At 33.2% G+C, this 14,234-nt stretch overlaps 1 protein-coding gene across 1 annotated transcript in view; it reads right to left on the minus strand.

Moving 5' to 3' along the window:
* Positions 1–14,234, minus strand: part of ZNF638 (zinc finger protein 638) — a 68,648-nt gene that overhangs the window by 7,550 nt on the left and 46,864 nt on the right. The window contains exons 20-24 of the mRNA XM_037048126.1: positions 11,107–11,144; positions 5,701–6,913; positions 4,747–4,812; positions 2,427–3,378; positions 1,472–1,576 (exon numbers count right to left, since the gene is read on the minus strand). Of these exons, the coding sequence (XP_036904021.1) occupies positions 1,472–1,576; positions 2,427–3,378; positions 4,747–4,812; positions 5,701–6,913; positions 11,107–11,144 (2,374 nt within the window). The remainder of the gene's footprint in view (positions 1–1,471; positions 1,577–2,426; positions 3,379–4,746; positions 4,813–5,700; positions 6,914–11,106; positions 11,145–14,234) is intronic.

The following is a 14,234-nucleotide window of genomic DNA, read 5'->3' on the forward strand; positions in this document are numbered from 1 at the left end:
AATCAACAAAATAAATAAATTATAATTTAGATAGAGTAAAACAAATATTTTAAGTTTAAAAATGATCTTAAGCTAGAAAATGCACTGTCAAACATATTGTGTCTCCATTAATGGAAATAAATTGTTACTGAACAAGGCAGCTTCTGCTTTGCGGGGCAACACTCAACCAAGCCACACTGCTCAGGGCTCTACTGTTTATTCTTCAATTAAACCACTAACTATGGCTTGGTATTGAAGAGAGGTTATAGAGAAGAGGCAAAGACAGTGGAGTACCCATTTGAGAGAGTGCTTCAAGAAAGAGGTCATGGAAAAAAAAAAAAAAGAAAGAGGTCATGATCAACAGGAAAAATAATGGAGAAATCAAATAAACCTAACTCAGTAAGAAAAAACCCTGAAATCAGGTTTCATGACAACCCAATGGAAGTTCTCTATCAACACCAATTCAGAAAGGTCGTTCAGAAAGACAAAACAGAGACAGTTTAATGGGAGATGAAGAAGTAAAAATGGGTGTTCTTTATAACTGTTTTGCTCTAAAAGAAATAAGAGCTAGAAGGGATTCCAAAGTTAAGGGCATGGTTTTTTAAACAGGAAAGATTTGGACATATTTTGTATGTGAAGAGTCTATATAGATAAAATAAAAGCTGGCTGATGGGAGATGGTATATTTGCTTTGCTCTGGTACATATGAAATGAAAGCAAGGTTATCCAGGGAACAATAGGCTAGGTGATGCAGAGAGGGGAAAAAGGCTTATATTACAGCTAGTTAAAAAAATGGGAAAGGAAAGAGGCCTATAACAGACTGTGGAACAGCAGTGAAGATCCAACTAAGATCAGATTTAATGAACTTTGAATCACAGCTGATAATTTTTCCTTAGAGAAGACAGAAAAGCAAGAGGGCAAAAAGGGTGCTGCAAAGAGAATGGTTTAAGAGCTGTTTAAGTTATTTGGGTAGTGGATTTTTTGCTTTACCTCTCTGGATCAATAAACTTGAGATCTGGAACATTGTGCTTTTATTACCTACCCCTTTTAGCATTTTTCTATGAATATGATGGACACAATGACAAACAGTTGCTGCACGAATAGAGAACTCTCCTTCATTTAGACAATATTCCCTATTTGTTTCAACATAATATTATTAATGTTATTAAGACATCTTAATTCACTGGTTGGCTGCTTGGCAGCATCCACAAAGCAACAGATCTACAAATAAGAGATAGTTAAAAATGATTTCCACTTGATAGAGCAACATGGTCAGAATAACCTTTCATGGACCATTTCCACAAATCTGTCACCTTCGATTATAACAGGATTGTCTATTATTCTATTATCCCATTTCATTATGTTCTATTATCTCTCTAAATTACAAAGGTAAAAATCTTGATACAGAGCTAATTATTATTAAGGCTGACTCCCCCAACCCCCTACTGTATCTAAGTGTTTTTTTGGCCCCCCTTCCATCAATCCTGTTTTACCTTCACTAATTTGGTAGGCCTCTTCATCTGGCTCTGGTTCTGCCTCAACGGCTTTTTCCAGTGGTGGTGTTTTCCCAATTCTAACTCTCTTGGTTGGCACTTTAGCTTTAAAAAGAAGTTTTTAAAAAGAAGTCTAAGTTACGGCTATAGTAAGTATTTAAATTGCTTTTAATTCTGAATGAAAATTTTAATACCTTTTGTGCAAACAAGAGAATACTCAAATTTGGAAAAACAACTTATTTCTGATATAAAATAATTCTACTAAAAAAACATTCAGCATTAGTCTACACATTCTTTTATCTTTTGATTTATCTTGTTCCAAACTATGACTTCCCACCTTCCCCTAAGAAGCCTATACATATTTTTTCTACTTTGTTCCACAAACAAGTAGGACCTTCCCTAGTATTTTTTATTCTTAGTTTGGTTAACTTTTTCAAGATTTCCTTATTGGAAATTATTTTGATCTCCCTCAAGTCTTGAAAGTGAGCTGGCTTCTCATTCTGTACCTTCAAAATATAACTTAAAAATGAAAACAGTACCTTCATGAATTTTTCTAAATCTGAAATCTAAGCAAAAAACTGAGAGCCAGTCTGGTATAAATATCCTTCTCTTAACCAAAGCTGGTTTTCCCAATAATGCAAATGTACCATTTTCATTCCAGTTCTAATTTGGGTACTCTAGTTTGGTTTTTGGTTTTGTCATCTTTTCTTGAGGTACAATAAGTTAGGGCAAGGTCTACTCTGTAACTAAGAGAAATTTGTGAAAGTTGTATATATATTTCTTTGGAAAATATCACTGGCTATAACTATTTATTAGCTTCTTGTATGAACACAGTGAAAATATTAGTAATGTTGCATATATTAAATAGAAAATATTTTAAAGTATAAAACATTTAAAAATTTTTAAATGTAATACCCTCATAAAAAAAGAAAAAACATTATTTCTAAGCATGTACCTTGAAAGTGCCTTTCAATCATGGTTTTCAGATCTTCTTCCAAAATATTCTCACTTATTGGACTGCCTTGGGACAAGGCTTCAAGTTTTGTCTTCCTCGTGTCCGCAGCTCTCTTTTTCCTATCCCCTCTTTTATCTGTGGGATGGTCATTTTTGCTTTGTGCTAACTCAACTTTTAAATCATCTCCATCTTCCTCCTCTCCAACTTCATCTACAGTAACAAAATTGAGCTCTTCTTTAAGGTTGTTAAAATCTGCCAGAGAGTCTTCGTCCTCTTCAGTTACTTCATCCAAAGTCACTAAGTGCAGGTCACTGCTGTCATCCTGTATTTCGTCTACAGTAACTAAAGTAGAAGGGTCTTCCGGCATCTGAGAAGAAATAAATCCAATGGAATCCCTTCCAGTACTTTCCTCATTTCCTTTAGTATTCAAACTGGCGAAACTGAAGTCTGCTGACTCATTTAAAGGTAGCTCTTCTACTTCTCCAATTTCATCCACAGTTACCAAGCGTTCCTGTTTGAGAAGATCTTGCTCTTCAGCCACTGACAATACAGTAACATCTTTAGGTTCATTGTGGGAAATGCAATCATCTTGATCTATTAACTCATCTAATGTAAGAAGTGAATTTGAATTTTTTACCATTTCTTCCATATTTATTTCTTCTTCATCAATTACTTCATCTACAGTGACCAGAGCTTGTGCTAGATGTGCAGCTGCATCTTCTTCTTCCCCGATCTCATCTAATGTTACAAAAGATAATTCTCCCTCAGCAACATGAGGTACAGAAGTTTTCCCCTTCTTCTTTTTTAAATTAAGTTCAGAGGATGGGATATTTTTGAAAGCTTCTTTCCTTTTTCCCTTTAGTGGATTCTGCTTGGCTTGCAAAGGATTCACTTCTTCTATAACCTCATCCACAGTAACAAATTCATCCAAATTAAATGGAAATAGTGGTTCCTATTGGAAAGGTATTAAAAAAAAATCACAGAATTGTGAACAACTACTGATCAAATGGCTAGGTCTCAAACTGTCCCAATAAATAAGCATAAAGTATCATTTGTGAGAATTTGGTTGCAGGAATATAAGACAGAACACTGTACTTGAACAAGAATTAAATAAAAATAAAAATTATAAAAAAAAGAAGTTTCCTAAAGGCTAAAACTAGTTATTTTTAAAAGCCCCCAAAATGAATTAGCTATAATCCACAACGTAAATAATGCCAAAGGCAAAATCCTAGCAGTAACAATCTAATTCCACCTTAACTTAATTTTAATAAGACTAAATGATAAATTTTAAAATATGATGCACAAAAAGCTACATTTAAAGCATTTATGAAACAATTAATATAATGTAAAGAATTTACTGTTCCATATGTTAAAATATTTAAATGTAGCTAGGAAGTAGCTACCTAGACTGTTCCATTGACCAATTTATATATATTACACATTTTAAGACACCAAATTTACATACTGATGAAGTTACATGGAAAAATCACTAAGGCTTAATATTACTACACTTCAAAGAAAAAGTATTTATAATTAAAAAAATAATGTCAATAACTAAAGAAAATAAATTCCCAATAGGCTTCCTATATATTTAGTAGGCTATCAATGATCAATTTCTAGTACATATGATAATGACGCTTGAATATATACCCAGTAATTGGGGGGGGGGAAGGGGGAGATTCTGTAAGCAATTGTATTATCAACTTAGTAAGCCAATGGAGTTAACCATATCCTTACTTCTGCTTCTTAATACTAGTATTTCCCCTTGCCCCAATAATATAGGCCCAAATTCCTCCCCTAAAAAGGGGAGTGATTAAAACAACTGAAAAAAATATTCTATGAATGGTGAAAATCTAAAACAGTAAACAATCAAATATAAAATGTAAGGTGTATGTTTGGCAGTGTAACTGAGTTCCAGAAAAATAGACCTTAGAGCCCATCCATTTATCAAAATGACCACATTATTGGAAGTACTGCAAAATGAGGGAAAAAGACTCCAGTCAAATGCCAGTCTTCTTCTCACATATGATTTTATTCTACGTTTATAACCTTTCTTGTCAATATGAGGTTAAATGTATTTTCCTCTTCTAATTCTCTTTCTGTCCCTGGGTAACCTTTGCCCCATACCAAGAACACAACAAGCCTACCTCAAGATCAAAAACAAACTGGTGGTAGGGTCCAAAGAAAACAAAACATCTCATTCCTATCCTTTGCTCTGTAGCAATCTAATTATTATGAGAGACACAAGTTATAAGGTAGATGAACTCTTCTATGGATGGATGAAACAGAACGGTTTGTGTTAATACATAAACTTTCTCACCTCTTTAGATTTGGAACTTCTACCAGTGGTGCTTTTAGGATTCTTAGTGTTTTGCCCAACCAAAGTCTGAAATATTAAGTAAGAGTACAGGAAAAAAAAAGAATTTACAATTAAGTTATTAACATTCTTTCAAAAGAGGGAGAGAGAATTCAAACATTATCCCAACACATTTAGTTTGCCAGCGATTTTCAACTGGTGTGCCACTGCACACTGGTGTGCCGCGAGAATTTTTAAAACATGCAATACCAGACTATTTAGTCAGGATCACTGACTTCTTTCCTTTTGATTGTCAAATAAAAAAGAAATGACAACAGCCAACACAACAACAGACATCCAGTGTGAATGAAATTATACCTATTTTTTTGTCAGATTGGCAAAATATGTATTTTTTGGTGTGCCGCACGCAGAAGTTAGCAATTAGTTTATGTGATTGGTGCCATAAGATGAAAAAGGTTGAAAATCGCTGAGTTATGCTAATATATAACAGGTATACCAAACTAAGTTGGCAGTTATTTAACAGTATAGGCGTAGTCTGTAAGTTGTGGTTAAATTCAGTTTTACTGACCTTTCCCAACAATGTCTAAGTTGGGCAATCAATAAGCTGATAAATGAAGCTTCAATTTAAAGGAGAAAATAATTTCCCATTCAGAAATACAGTGCTAAATCACCTCCAGAGACTCACTGCAGACTTTATTTTTCAACCACAAAGTTATGTTTCTGACCACATTTTATTCAAATAATGCTTTTCAAACCTGTTAATTATGAACTTGAGCTTATTATTCTAAATGTCTATTGGTTTAGATCAATGGAATCAGAAAGGGAAATAAATGGGAGCTTGGGAGTGAAGTGAGGAGACTAAAGTATAAAACAAGATTACATCTCCTACTCCATAGCTATAACAGGAGAGCTAATCACTTCAAAAATACACTGAGCCATTCTTCCTACCCTCCTCACCTTATTGTTGCTGTCATCCCGTTTCATGACGGAAGGTCTAGCCTCTGTTTCCTGAGACTGTTTTGTAATATCCCTGTAATCCAGTTTAGAATCCTTCTCTTGGAGGGCTGAGATCCTTCCACTGCCTCCTCTGGTAATACCGCTCTGAGTAGGTTTGAATTTACTGATGCTTTCAGCCAACCTGGCACTTGCAGGTTTAAGACCTGATTCCTTGACCAAAAGTTTCTTTTCAGCATTTATTTGATCTCTGAGTACAGATTTAAGAAAACTTTTCTGGTTTTCAGATTTTGAAGCTGTAGCTTTTGCCTTTGGAGAAGAGACCACACCAGCCTTGATCCTTGATTTACTGCTAGGTGCACTAGATACAGCCAGCACACTAGTTTTACTAGTTTCATCAAGCTTACTGGTTTGACCCACTCCTTTATTTGAGTATGCCTTGATCACAGTGTTTTCTGCAGGCTTTTCTTTCATTGCTACAACTTTTTCCAACTTCTCTGCAACCATCCTAGCATCATTCTTTTCAGGCTTCTCTGTTCCTATTTGCAGATCTGTTTTGGTTTCCTTAGTATTAAATTCATTCTCCTCCTTTTCATCCATGTTACTTTTTTCAGAAATTCCCTTTTTGCTCATTGTCTTCTCATCCCCAGTGGAAACTTCTGGTACCAAGGCCACAACACAAGTAGATGGCACCATTTCTGAGTCAGTTTCATGTTTGTCTACTTCAGCTATAGCTTCTATCATAGCCTGTGTAATCCCAGAAAAGAAGTCTTCTGCTTCAGATGGAGATTCTTCTAGAATTCCTTGGATGTTTCTTTCTTCTATAAATGCACTGTCAGGTGTTGCTAATTCTGTTTCAGGATTAATCATTTCTGTCTCTTCCTTCCCAAAGTCACTGGTGTATACCTGCTGATTTAAGACTGACTCCTCTACATTTTCAGTGAATAATTCAATAGTGGTTGGAATGGATGCTACAAGAGGAATTTCCACTTTGACCTCCTCTCCTTGAGTCTCAACTTCCAATGTTTCAATAGCAAAGTCAGAGTCACATAGTGTTTTTTCAGGTTCTTCCTCACAAGACTCTTCCTGCTGTACCGAAGTTCCTGTTTGAATGCTGGTAATAGTTTCTTCTTCAACCTCACTAGGTCTAACAGAGGGACTATCAGTTGCTGTTTGCACCTCACTTTCATCAACTGGATTGTTTTTCAAGTCAGGGCTAAAAGTATTTAAAAACAAACAAAAAAGAACACAAACAAAAACACAAACAAAAATCAAACTATGATGAGAATTCAACCATCATAAAAAATCCTGTTGATGCCAACTGTTAAGACTTCCTGATGCATTAATAATAAGCATTGGGAAATCCAGCCAATCAGCATTAAAACAGTTAAGATGTTTTGATGTAAATAAGGTAAACAATATAAAAATTTTAAAGAAATCCTCCATTGCATTGAAGACTTTTTTAGTACAAAGGAAATGGCAAAATTATAACCATTGGCAGGATCCTTGCACTCATTTAAGTCACAACCAATTTTTTTTCCCTGTGTTAAGTTTGCATCTAACATTGAAAGATTGAATGTGAACATCTTAAATTATTATTAGGTCCTATCTTCCCAACAGTGATAAATGATATAATAAAATATGTGTATAGTTCTATAATAAAAATAATAATCCATGTATTGAAATTTAAAATATTATTAAGTCAACCTTACCTAAAAGGAGCATGAGTAGAAACTGGTAGAAAGAAAAGGCCATACTATTAACCAAGTCACTTCTTTATTTGTTTTCTTTCTTTTCTGGATACGAAAGATTTGTTTTTAATTTCCCAAGAATTGTATTTATAACTAATATTTAAAACTTTCATTGGAAGCATTTTTTAAATCGTCTCTTGGAGATTTAAAGTTAGAGGTGAAACTGATAGATTCACCCTAGCATAAACATGTAGTCTCATGATAAAATATGTGCCTTTGGCTATATTATGAGGATTACTTCTCATAACAGTTACAAAGAATAATTAAAAATTACAATACATAACTTAAAAATGTTAAGTAAAATTATTCATAAGAAATGGAGGGAGTACGAGTCAACTATATGTAATTCATCTTATTTCATCATGGTCTTCCCAAATCCAAGGTAAACAAAAGTGAGATTCTGTGATTCAACTACTTTCACTGAGACAGAGACACAATGGACTATATTAATGCTCCAAAGATCAGATGTAGTCTTGAAGAATAACAAGGAAAACTGAAGATTCCGAAGAGATTGTCCATCCAGCATGTTATCAACACAAATTGAAGTTCAACAAATACATTCACTTAATTACATCAGAAGCAGCAGATTAGAGGAAGACACCAGAAAGTGATCAGGCCACATCAGTACCTCATAGTAAAGAGTACTGACTTTTTTCCTTTAAAAAAAGGAGAAAATGAGACGACCCTTATGATACGCTTCTCAAGGGGTAGTCATGTAACCTTTATTTAATACAAGACAATGTATACCTGTGTCCTGACATGTTAATATTTTAGAAGTTTGGAAAAAGTAAATGCTATCACATGAGGGTATACAAATTTGAGCCAACAAAACTAGTCTTCCCCCTAAAGTTGTTAAGTTTAAACTTCCAAAGGAGAAAACTTTTCTAAGACAGCAGAAAAACACGTCTTGAAAAATGTAAAGGCAAAGAGGTTGAGGAATTTAAGTTAAACAGTGAGTAACTATAGAGCTTAATCAGTACATACTCTATTAATTTGTATAAGCTACCCTTTGAATGCTAAAAGGGTTTAAAGGTTATTTGAAATAATTCATATCTCTTATATTAAAAAATACCAATGGCTGATTTTAACTGTTCCAGATTCTTAAGACTAATCAAAATAAAACCTGTGGCCAAGCACAAATATAACAAAGACAAGAATGACATTCAGTTACAGCAGTTATGTAAATATTATTCAAAACATGAGATTTTGTTTTTAAATTACAAGACTCATTTCTAATAATAAAGTTAAAATTCAAATTCCTGCCTCATTAGAGAACTGCACATTAACCCTAAAGCCTCTACAAATTAGGGCTATACCAAAATTCCAATCTACTGGTCACGAATAGCAATAAAGAGTTTAATTCCTGGCTGCAGGATATAGCAAGTCCTTCCCCTTTCACCATATTTAAAGTTTGTTGATAAAAAAAACCCAAAAACAAAACTATTACCTTTTCTATAGATGAATTGTTACACAGCAGTTCCAACTTCAAACCTACTTGAGAGCACAGACCTACTTGGAAACATGGCTGAATTCCATATTTGTTCTTGTGTGCTATTTTAAAAAATTATAGTGCTTTCTTCATAGAATTCACTTAGCGAAAGTTAATATCTAGTTTTCTGGCTAATAGGGTTTTGTAAAAGCCTCAGTGTTTATCCAGTGAGCTTGAAACGTCAGTTTGAACTTTCAAATAAATGAAAAATTAACCCTAGAGTGAAACAACCAGTCCCTCAAAAAAAGAAAACAATCATATTCTGAGAAATGGCACAAAAAAGGATTCCAGGAAAGCATTCAGGATACAGGTACTAATTTCCCACCCTTTGCCCCACCCCAACCCCCATAATACTAGTTTCAAAATCTTTGGAAAAGGCATACAATAAAAGCTGGGCATGAGAATAAATGTTAACACTATACAATACACTTGATGAGAAACTTTGGACTGAGACTTAACAACACTGAGGATTAGTATTTATTTCAGAGGGCCACTGAATACTTCCTAACATTATTAATGAACTGGTAAAAATTTTATATTATATCCTTAATCATATGAATAATGTTTACACCAAGGGGGAAAAGGGAGATGAGAACAAGATATAAAATTATTATTCAATTATTAATATACCCATGTGAAATTTCCTTTAAGTAAAAAAATAGATTTAAATACTTGAATTATAAACAAAGGATCACACTCATTATGAATTAGTAGCCACAAGTACTTAAAAAAAATCAGTATTGGATCGGTTTACTCCAATAAATAGATGTGAAATATTTGGGCTAAACCCCACACCTTTTTCTCTAACATCACAAAAGTCAGAAAAAAGTACAAAGTGGGAATTAAAGTTCTAGTGCTAGAATTTTTAAAATTAAGATTAGATGACTATCTCTGAATTCATTAAGAAATATATTTGATTTTAAAAGGTAACTCAAAAGAATAGAGGAGGAAAAAATGACCCAAATACAGATGATACCTATACTTGCATACCTGAAAGAAACTCTGTCAGATGAAATATATAAAGTAGATTTTTCGAAGAGCCTACTTACTTACCAGCCAGAGTTAGTGTGGCCAAACTGTAGGTCTATCTTTAATACTACATATGGCATTGTTACTTATTAAGCCCTTTATGGGCTTTTATATCAAACACTGTTGTTAGTATTCTCAGGCATATGAGTATAATTGGTATGATAATATACAACTTAAAAAAGTATGTGCTGACACATACATTAAACCTACTGCTTCAAGTTACCAATATATTTAAACATACACACAACCATCTTTATCATTTTAAAAGTGTCATTTTATAAAAATTAATTATTGAGAAGAAAAATTGGTAAGACATCCTGTTTTCCAGGCATCTTAAAATTAGTGCATCAAATAAAATAATTAAACTCTCCATATTTTAAGCACTTTCAAAATGCTCATTCATACTTACAAGCTTTTAGTACATTGATTCTAACAAATAGGGGTAAATTACTTAGTATATAAAGAAGGAAAAAGAAGTCTTAGTAAATTCCAGTGAAGAGTAGTAAAAGAGAAATTATTCATTGGTGGGGCAAAGGTGGTGATAAGGGTGGATTCATCAGGATGAGAAAATGACTAAGAAGACAATGTGGTCAAAACAAACTTGTGAGTCACTAGTTTGTGTAGACTCGGAAGAACGAGCTTTCATCCTCTGAAAATATAAAGCAGCGTACACATTACTTTATTTTACAAATACCCCTTCCCCACCCTAGTTGCTTTAACAAAGTACCAAAATATATAGAGAACAGTATTTTTTTGGTGTCAATAAAATTCTAAAAGATTATGGGAAAGTTAAAAATTTTACGATTATGTGTAACTATTTTGGAATAAAAAAAATCTAAGAATATAGTACTGATTACAGAGTTGAGTTGTTCAAGAATCTTAAAACACTTCATAAAGTCATATTTATATATTTAATTCAAACTGTGTTTATAGTTTCTAAAAAACTCAGTAAATTCTGAGAGGCAAGAAGAAACAGAATAACCACCCTTTAGTCAAAACCAAAAGAAAAAAACCCATGATACACACACACATGAACATGAAAAATACGAAATTTTTGCTACATGTGAACAATTACTACAAAACATAAAAATGAAATGCACTAATTAACTAAATACCACACAAATATGTTAGCAAACTTACCTTTCTTTTCCTAGTTCTTGGTCTTTCTCAGCTGGAGCCTGTAAACACAATTCCACATTTTATCAGAGGCTATTCTACTGGGCTTTAAATTTTTAACCCATCAATACAACATTTTTAGCTAAAAAAAAAAAAAATACAAACTATACCTTAAAAATATATTGAAAGTTAGTTTTCAATGTCCATATAACTATTAGGTCCTAGGATTTCTTTCTCATTAGATAAAGTTAGGTTACAGAGAATAACTGACATGTAGCAATTAATGAGAAAAGTTAAATTTCCTTAGTGTTGACAAAAATAAAAAACAAATTTCTAATTTTAAAAGCATAGAAATGCCATCTTTTGCTAAGAATAAAAATATTCAACCTCAAATATCAACAGCTTCATTGTGCAATTATTACTAAAAATAACTGTAAGGGAAACTAGTTGACTTAAAAAGCTTTCTCTCAAAACATCTAAAAGTAGACAAAATTTAAGGATAATCCTTTTAAACACATATCTGAACCACCAAGAAAACAATGTTTTGGGCCCAAAATGGAAGCAAGAATTAAAATTCAGTTTTTATGTATCAAACACGGGTTCAGGTGTAAGTGCCTGTGTTCTAAAGAACACATCAGTGAGCAAAATAGCAAAAATATATGCCTTTTACAGCTTACACATGCTAGCTCCTTTTTCTGTAGGAGTTGTGCGCTCTGAATTGAGAATTATCTTTCTTTGTATTTTGTCAAATTAAAAAACTGAGAATTGTACTTTAAAAAAATTGAATTACGTGCCCAGAGAGGATTCCTGGTGTGGGTGTTGGGAGTCTCAGAGTGAAGGCCTCCTTTACTGGAGTATCTGGTGGGGTATCAAGTCTATAGCATAATGAGTTATAACTAAAATTAAAGATGGCAGTTGATAAACCCCATCCACACAGTGTTTCCAAGCAATTCCCCACTCATGGGAAAACAGTTTAGGGGAGAGGGGGGCTCTACATGATAGAAGAAATCTATACCAGATACCTTTATTAGCTAACTTGCTTCTTCATAAATAAATAAAAGAAAAAAATAAATGCACAAAAATGAACAAGATAAGCTGAAAGTATTGCAAAGAACTGAGAAGTTTTAAAAACATCACTAAAGAATTTTTCTAAAGAAAATTTCAACAGAATATAGCATCCATAGAATTGGTATAGGTATTATTTCCAGAAAAATAGAACATTAAAATTGAAGAAAAGAAATAATTATATAAATGAGGAAAACTTTCCTCAAGTACATTAACACACTAATCTTTAGATTTTATAAATTTCTTGAGTACACATTCTAAGCAGGATATAGGTAGTAAGTCCCAAAGAAAGATAAAACCTTGCTCACTGCAGTAGCCCTATAATCCTCCTTGAAGATTCTTGAATCACCAAATGTCCTTAAGGCGTTTGTTCTTCTAAAAACACCTCATCTTCTTGATATATTCATAGAGCTATTCCTCTCTTACTTCCTTCAAAACTCTCAAATAACTCTACCTCACAGTCTATGCCTGATATACATATCCCCATCCGTCACTCTCCAAAGCAATTTTTACCACATGACATTATATGCATTGACCTATTTTTTAAAAAATATTTTATTTATTTATCTTTAGAGGGGAAGGGAAGGAGAGAGGGAGAGAAATATCAATGTATGGTTGCCTCTGTGGAGGACACACAATGTATTGTGTGTCCCCTGCCGGGAACTGGCCTGCAACCCAGGCATGTGCCCAATCCACTGAGCTACACCAGCCAGGGCTACACATTGATCTATTTATAGTTCATCTCCTCCACTAAAAAAGCTCCTTGAAGATTAGGACACTGATTGATCGGTTCATCAATGTACTCCAAAATCTAAAACAGGGCTGACACAGAAAAAGAATTAGGTAAGTATTTGTTTAATACATAAATGCTAAAAGCTTTGAGGAAAAAAGTAGATAGAATATATAAAGGTATGACTGGAATCAGCCTTCTCAACAACACTAGTTAGGAAAAAAAAATCTGAGCACAGAATTCTCCACCTAGATTAATAATCAGTGAAATACACAATAAAGACAAAGTCATTTTCAAATATGCACAAATTCATATTTGAAAGTTTACTGCCCACACATACTTTCTGGGGAAAATTTTTTGACAATGTACTCTAGCAAACAGAAAAGTAATCCAAGAGTGTGGGAGATAGAGAATCCAAGAAATAACAAAAATAACTCAGAAGAGCAATAAAAAGAAAGTCAAACATGTATGGCTGCTTTACAAAGAAAATGACAATAAATTTAGAACAAGGAGTCAGAAGAATAGCTCTAAGAATAGATTCCATTTAACAATTAGTAAGTTACATGACCTGAATAACATGAAGACAGTCCTTTTTTTAAAGAACAAAAAACAATCCCTAAACTGTTTTAGAAAAGCCATAATCTAAATACTGTAGAACATAAAAACAGCATCATTTTGAGAAATAATTGGGAACATAAGAAAGTCACCTCTAAGTGTACAAATTAGACATGTAATTTCCTTCTTTATAGAACCACTCTCATTACTACTGAATTCTGCAGCTAATACTTTCACAATAAACCAAATGGGATCTCCAATTTAGTAAGTTGTAAGAATAGATTCTGAGTAAGGGTGAGTAAGTAAAGTATTAATTCAGGCAGAGGTTTTCTGCAATTTTCACTTGTTTCATTTTAAGAATTTAGGACTGTACTTTTGGAAAATTTCTGTATAGTCAGTGTTTATTTTAATTCTGAACTTAGCTGAACAAAGCAAAACTTTAAAAATAGATCAAAAACAAAATTTTAAAAATACAATGTTCTATTGAGAAAAAAGGACTAAAAATTTCTAAAATTCTCCTTGAAATTATCCATTTACACAACTCCCTCAAGTTGTGTTTGCATCAGTATCAGCATACATCACAATGCATTTACCTCCTGGTGCTCTATTTAATTTGGCTTTAAAGTGAATTTTCATTTTATCAAGCTAGCACAAGATTTTTGGCAGATTAACAAACAGAAAACATAAATTCACCAAATTTAAGCCCTACTGTTTACCTGCTGCTACTGAGATACAATGAAGTTATTAGAAAGAGAAAACATGAGTTTGAATCCCATTCTTTCAAAGGTGGACTATCCACAGT

The sequence above is a fragment of the Sturnira hondurensis genome, unplaced genomic scaffold (genome assembly GCF_014824575.4).
Source record: "Sturnira hondurensis isolate 20B ecotype Veracruz unplaced genomic scaffold, ASM1482457v3 Scaffold0006413, whole genome shotgun sequence".
NCBI classification, from domain to species: domain Eukaryota; kingdom Metazoa; phylum Chordata; class Mammalia; order Chiroptera; family Phyllostomidae; genus Sturnira; species Sturnira hondurensis.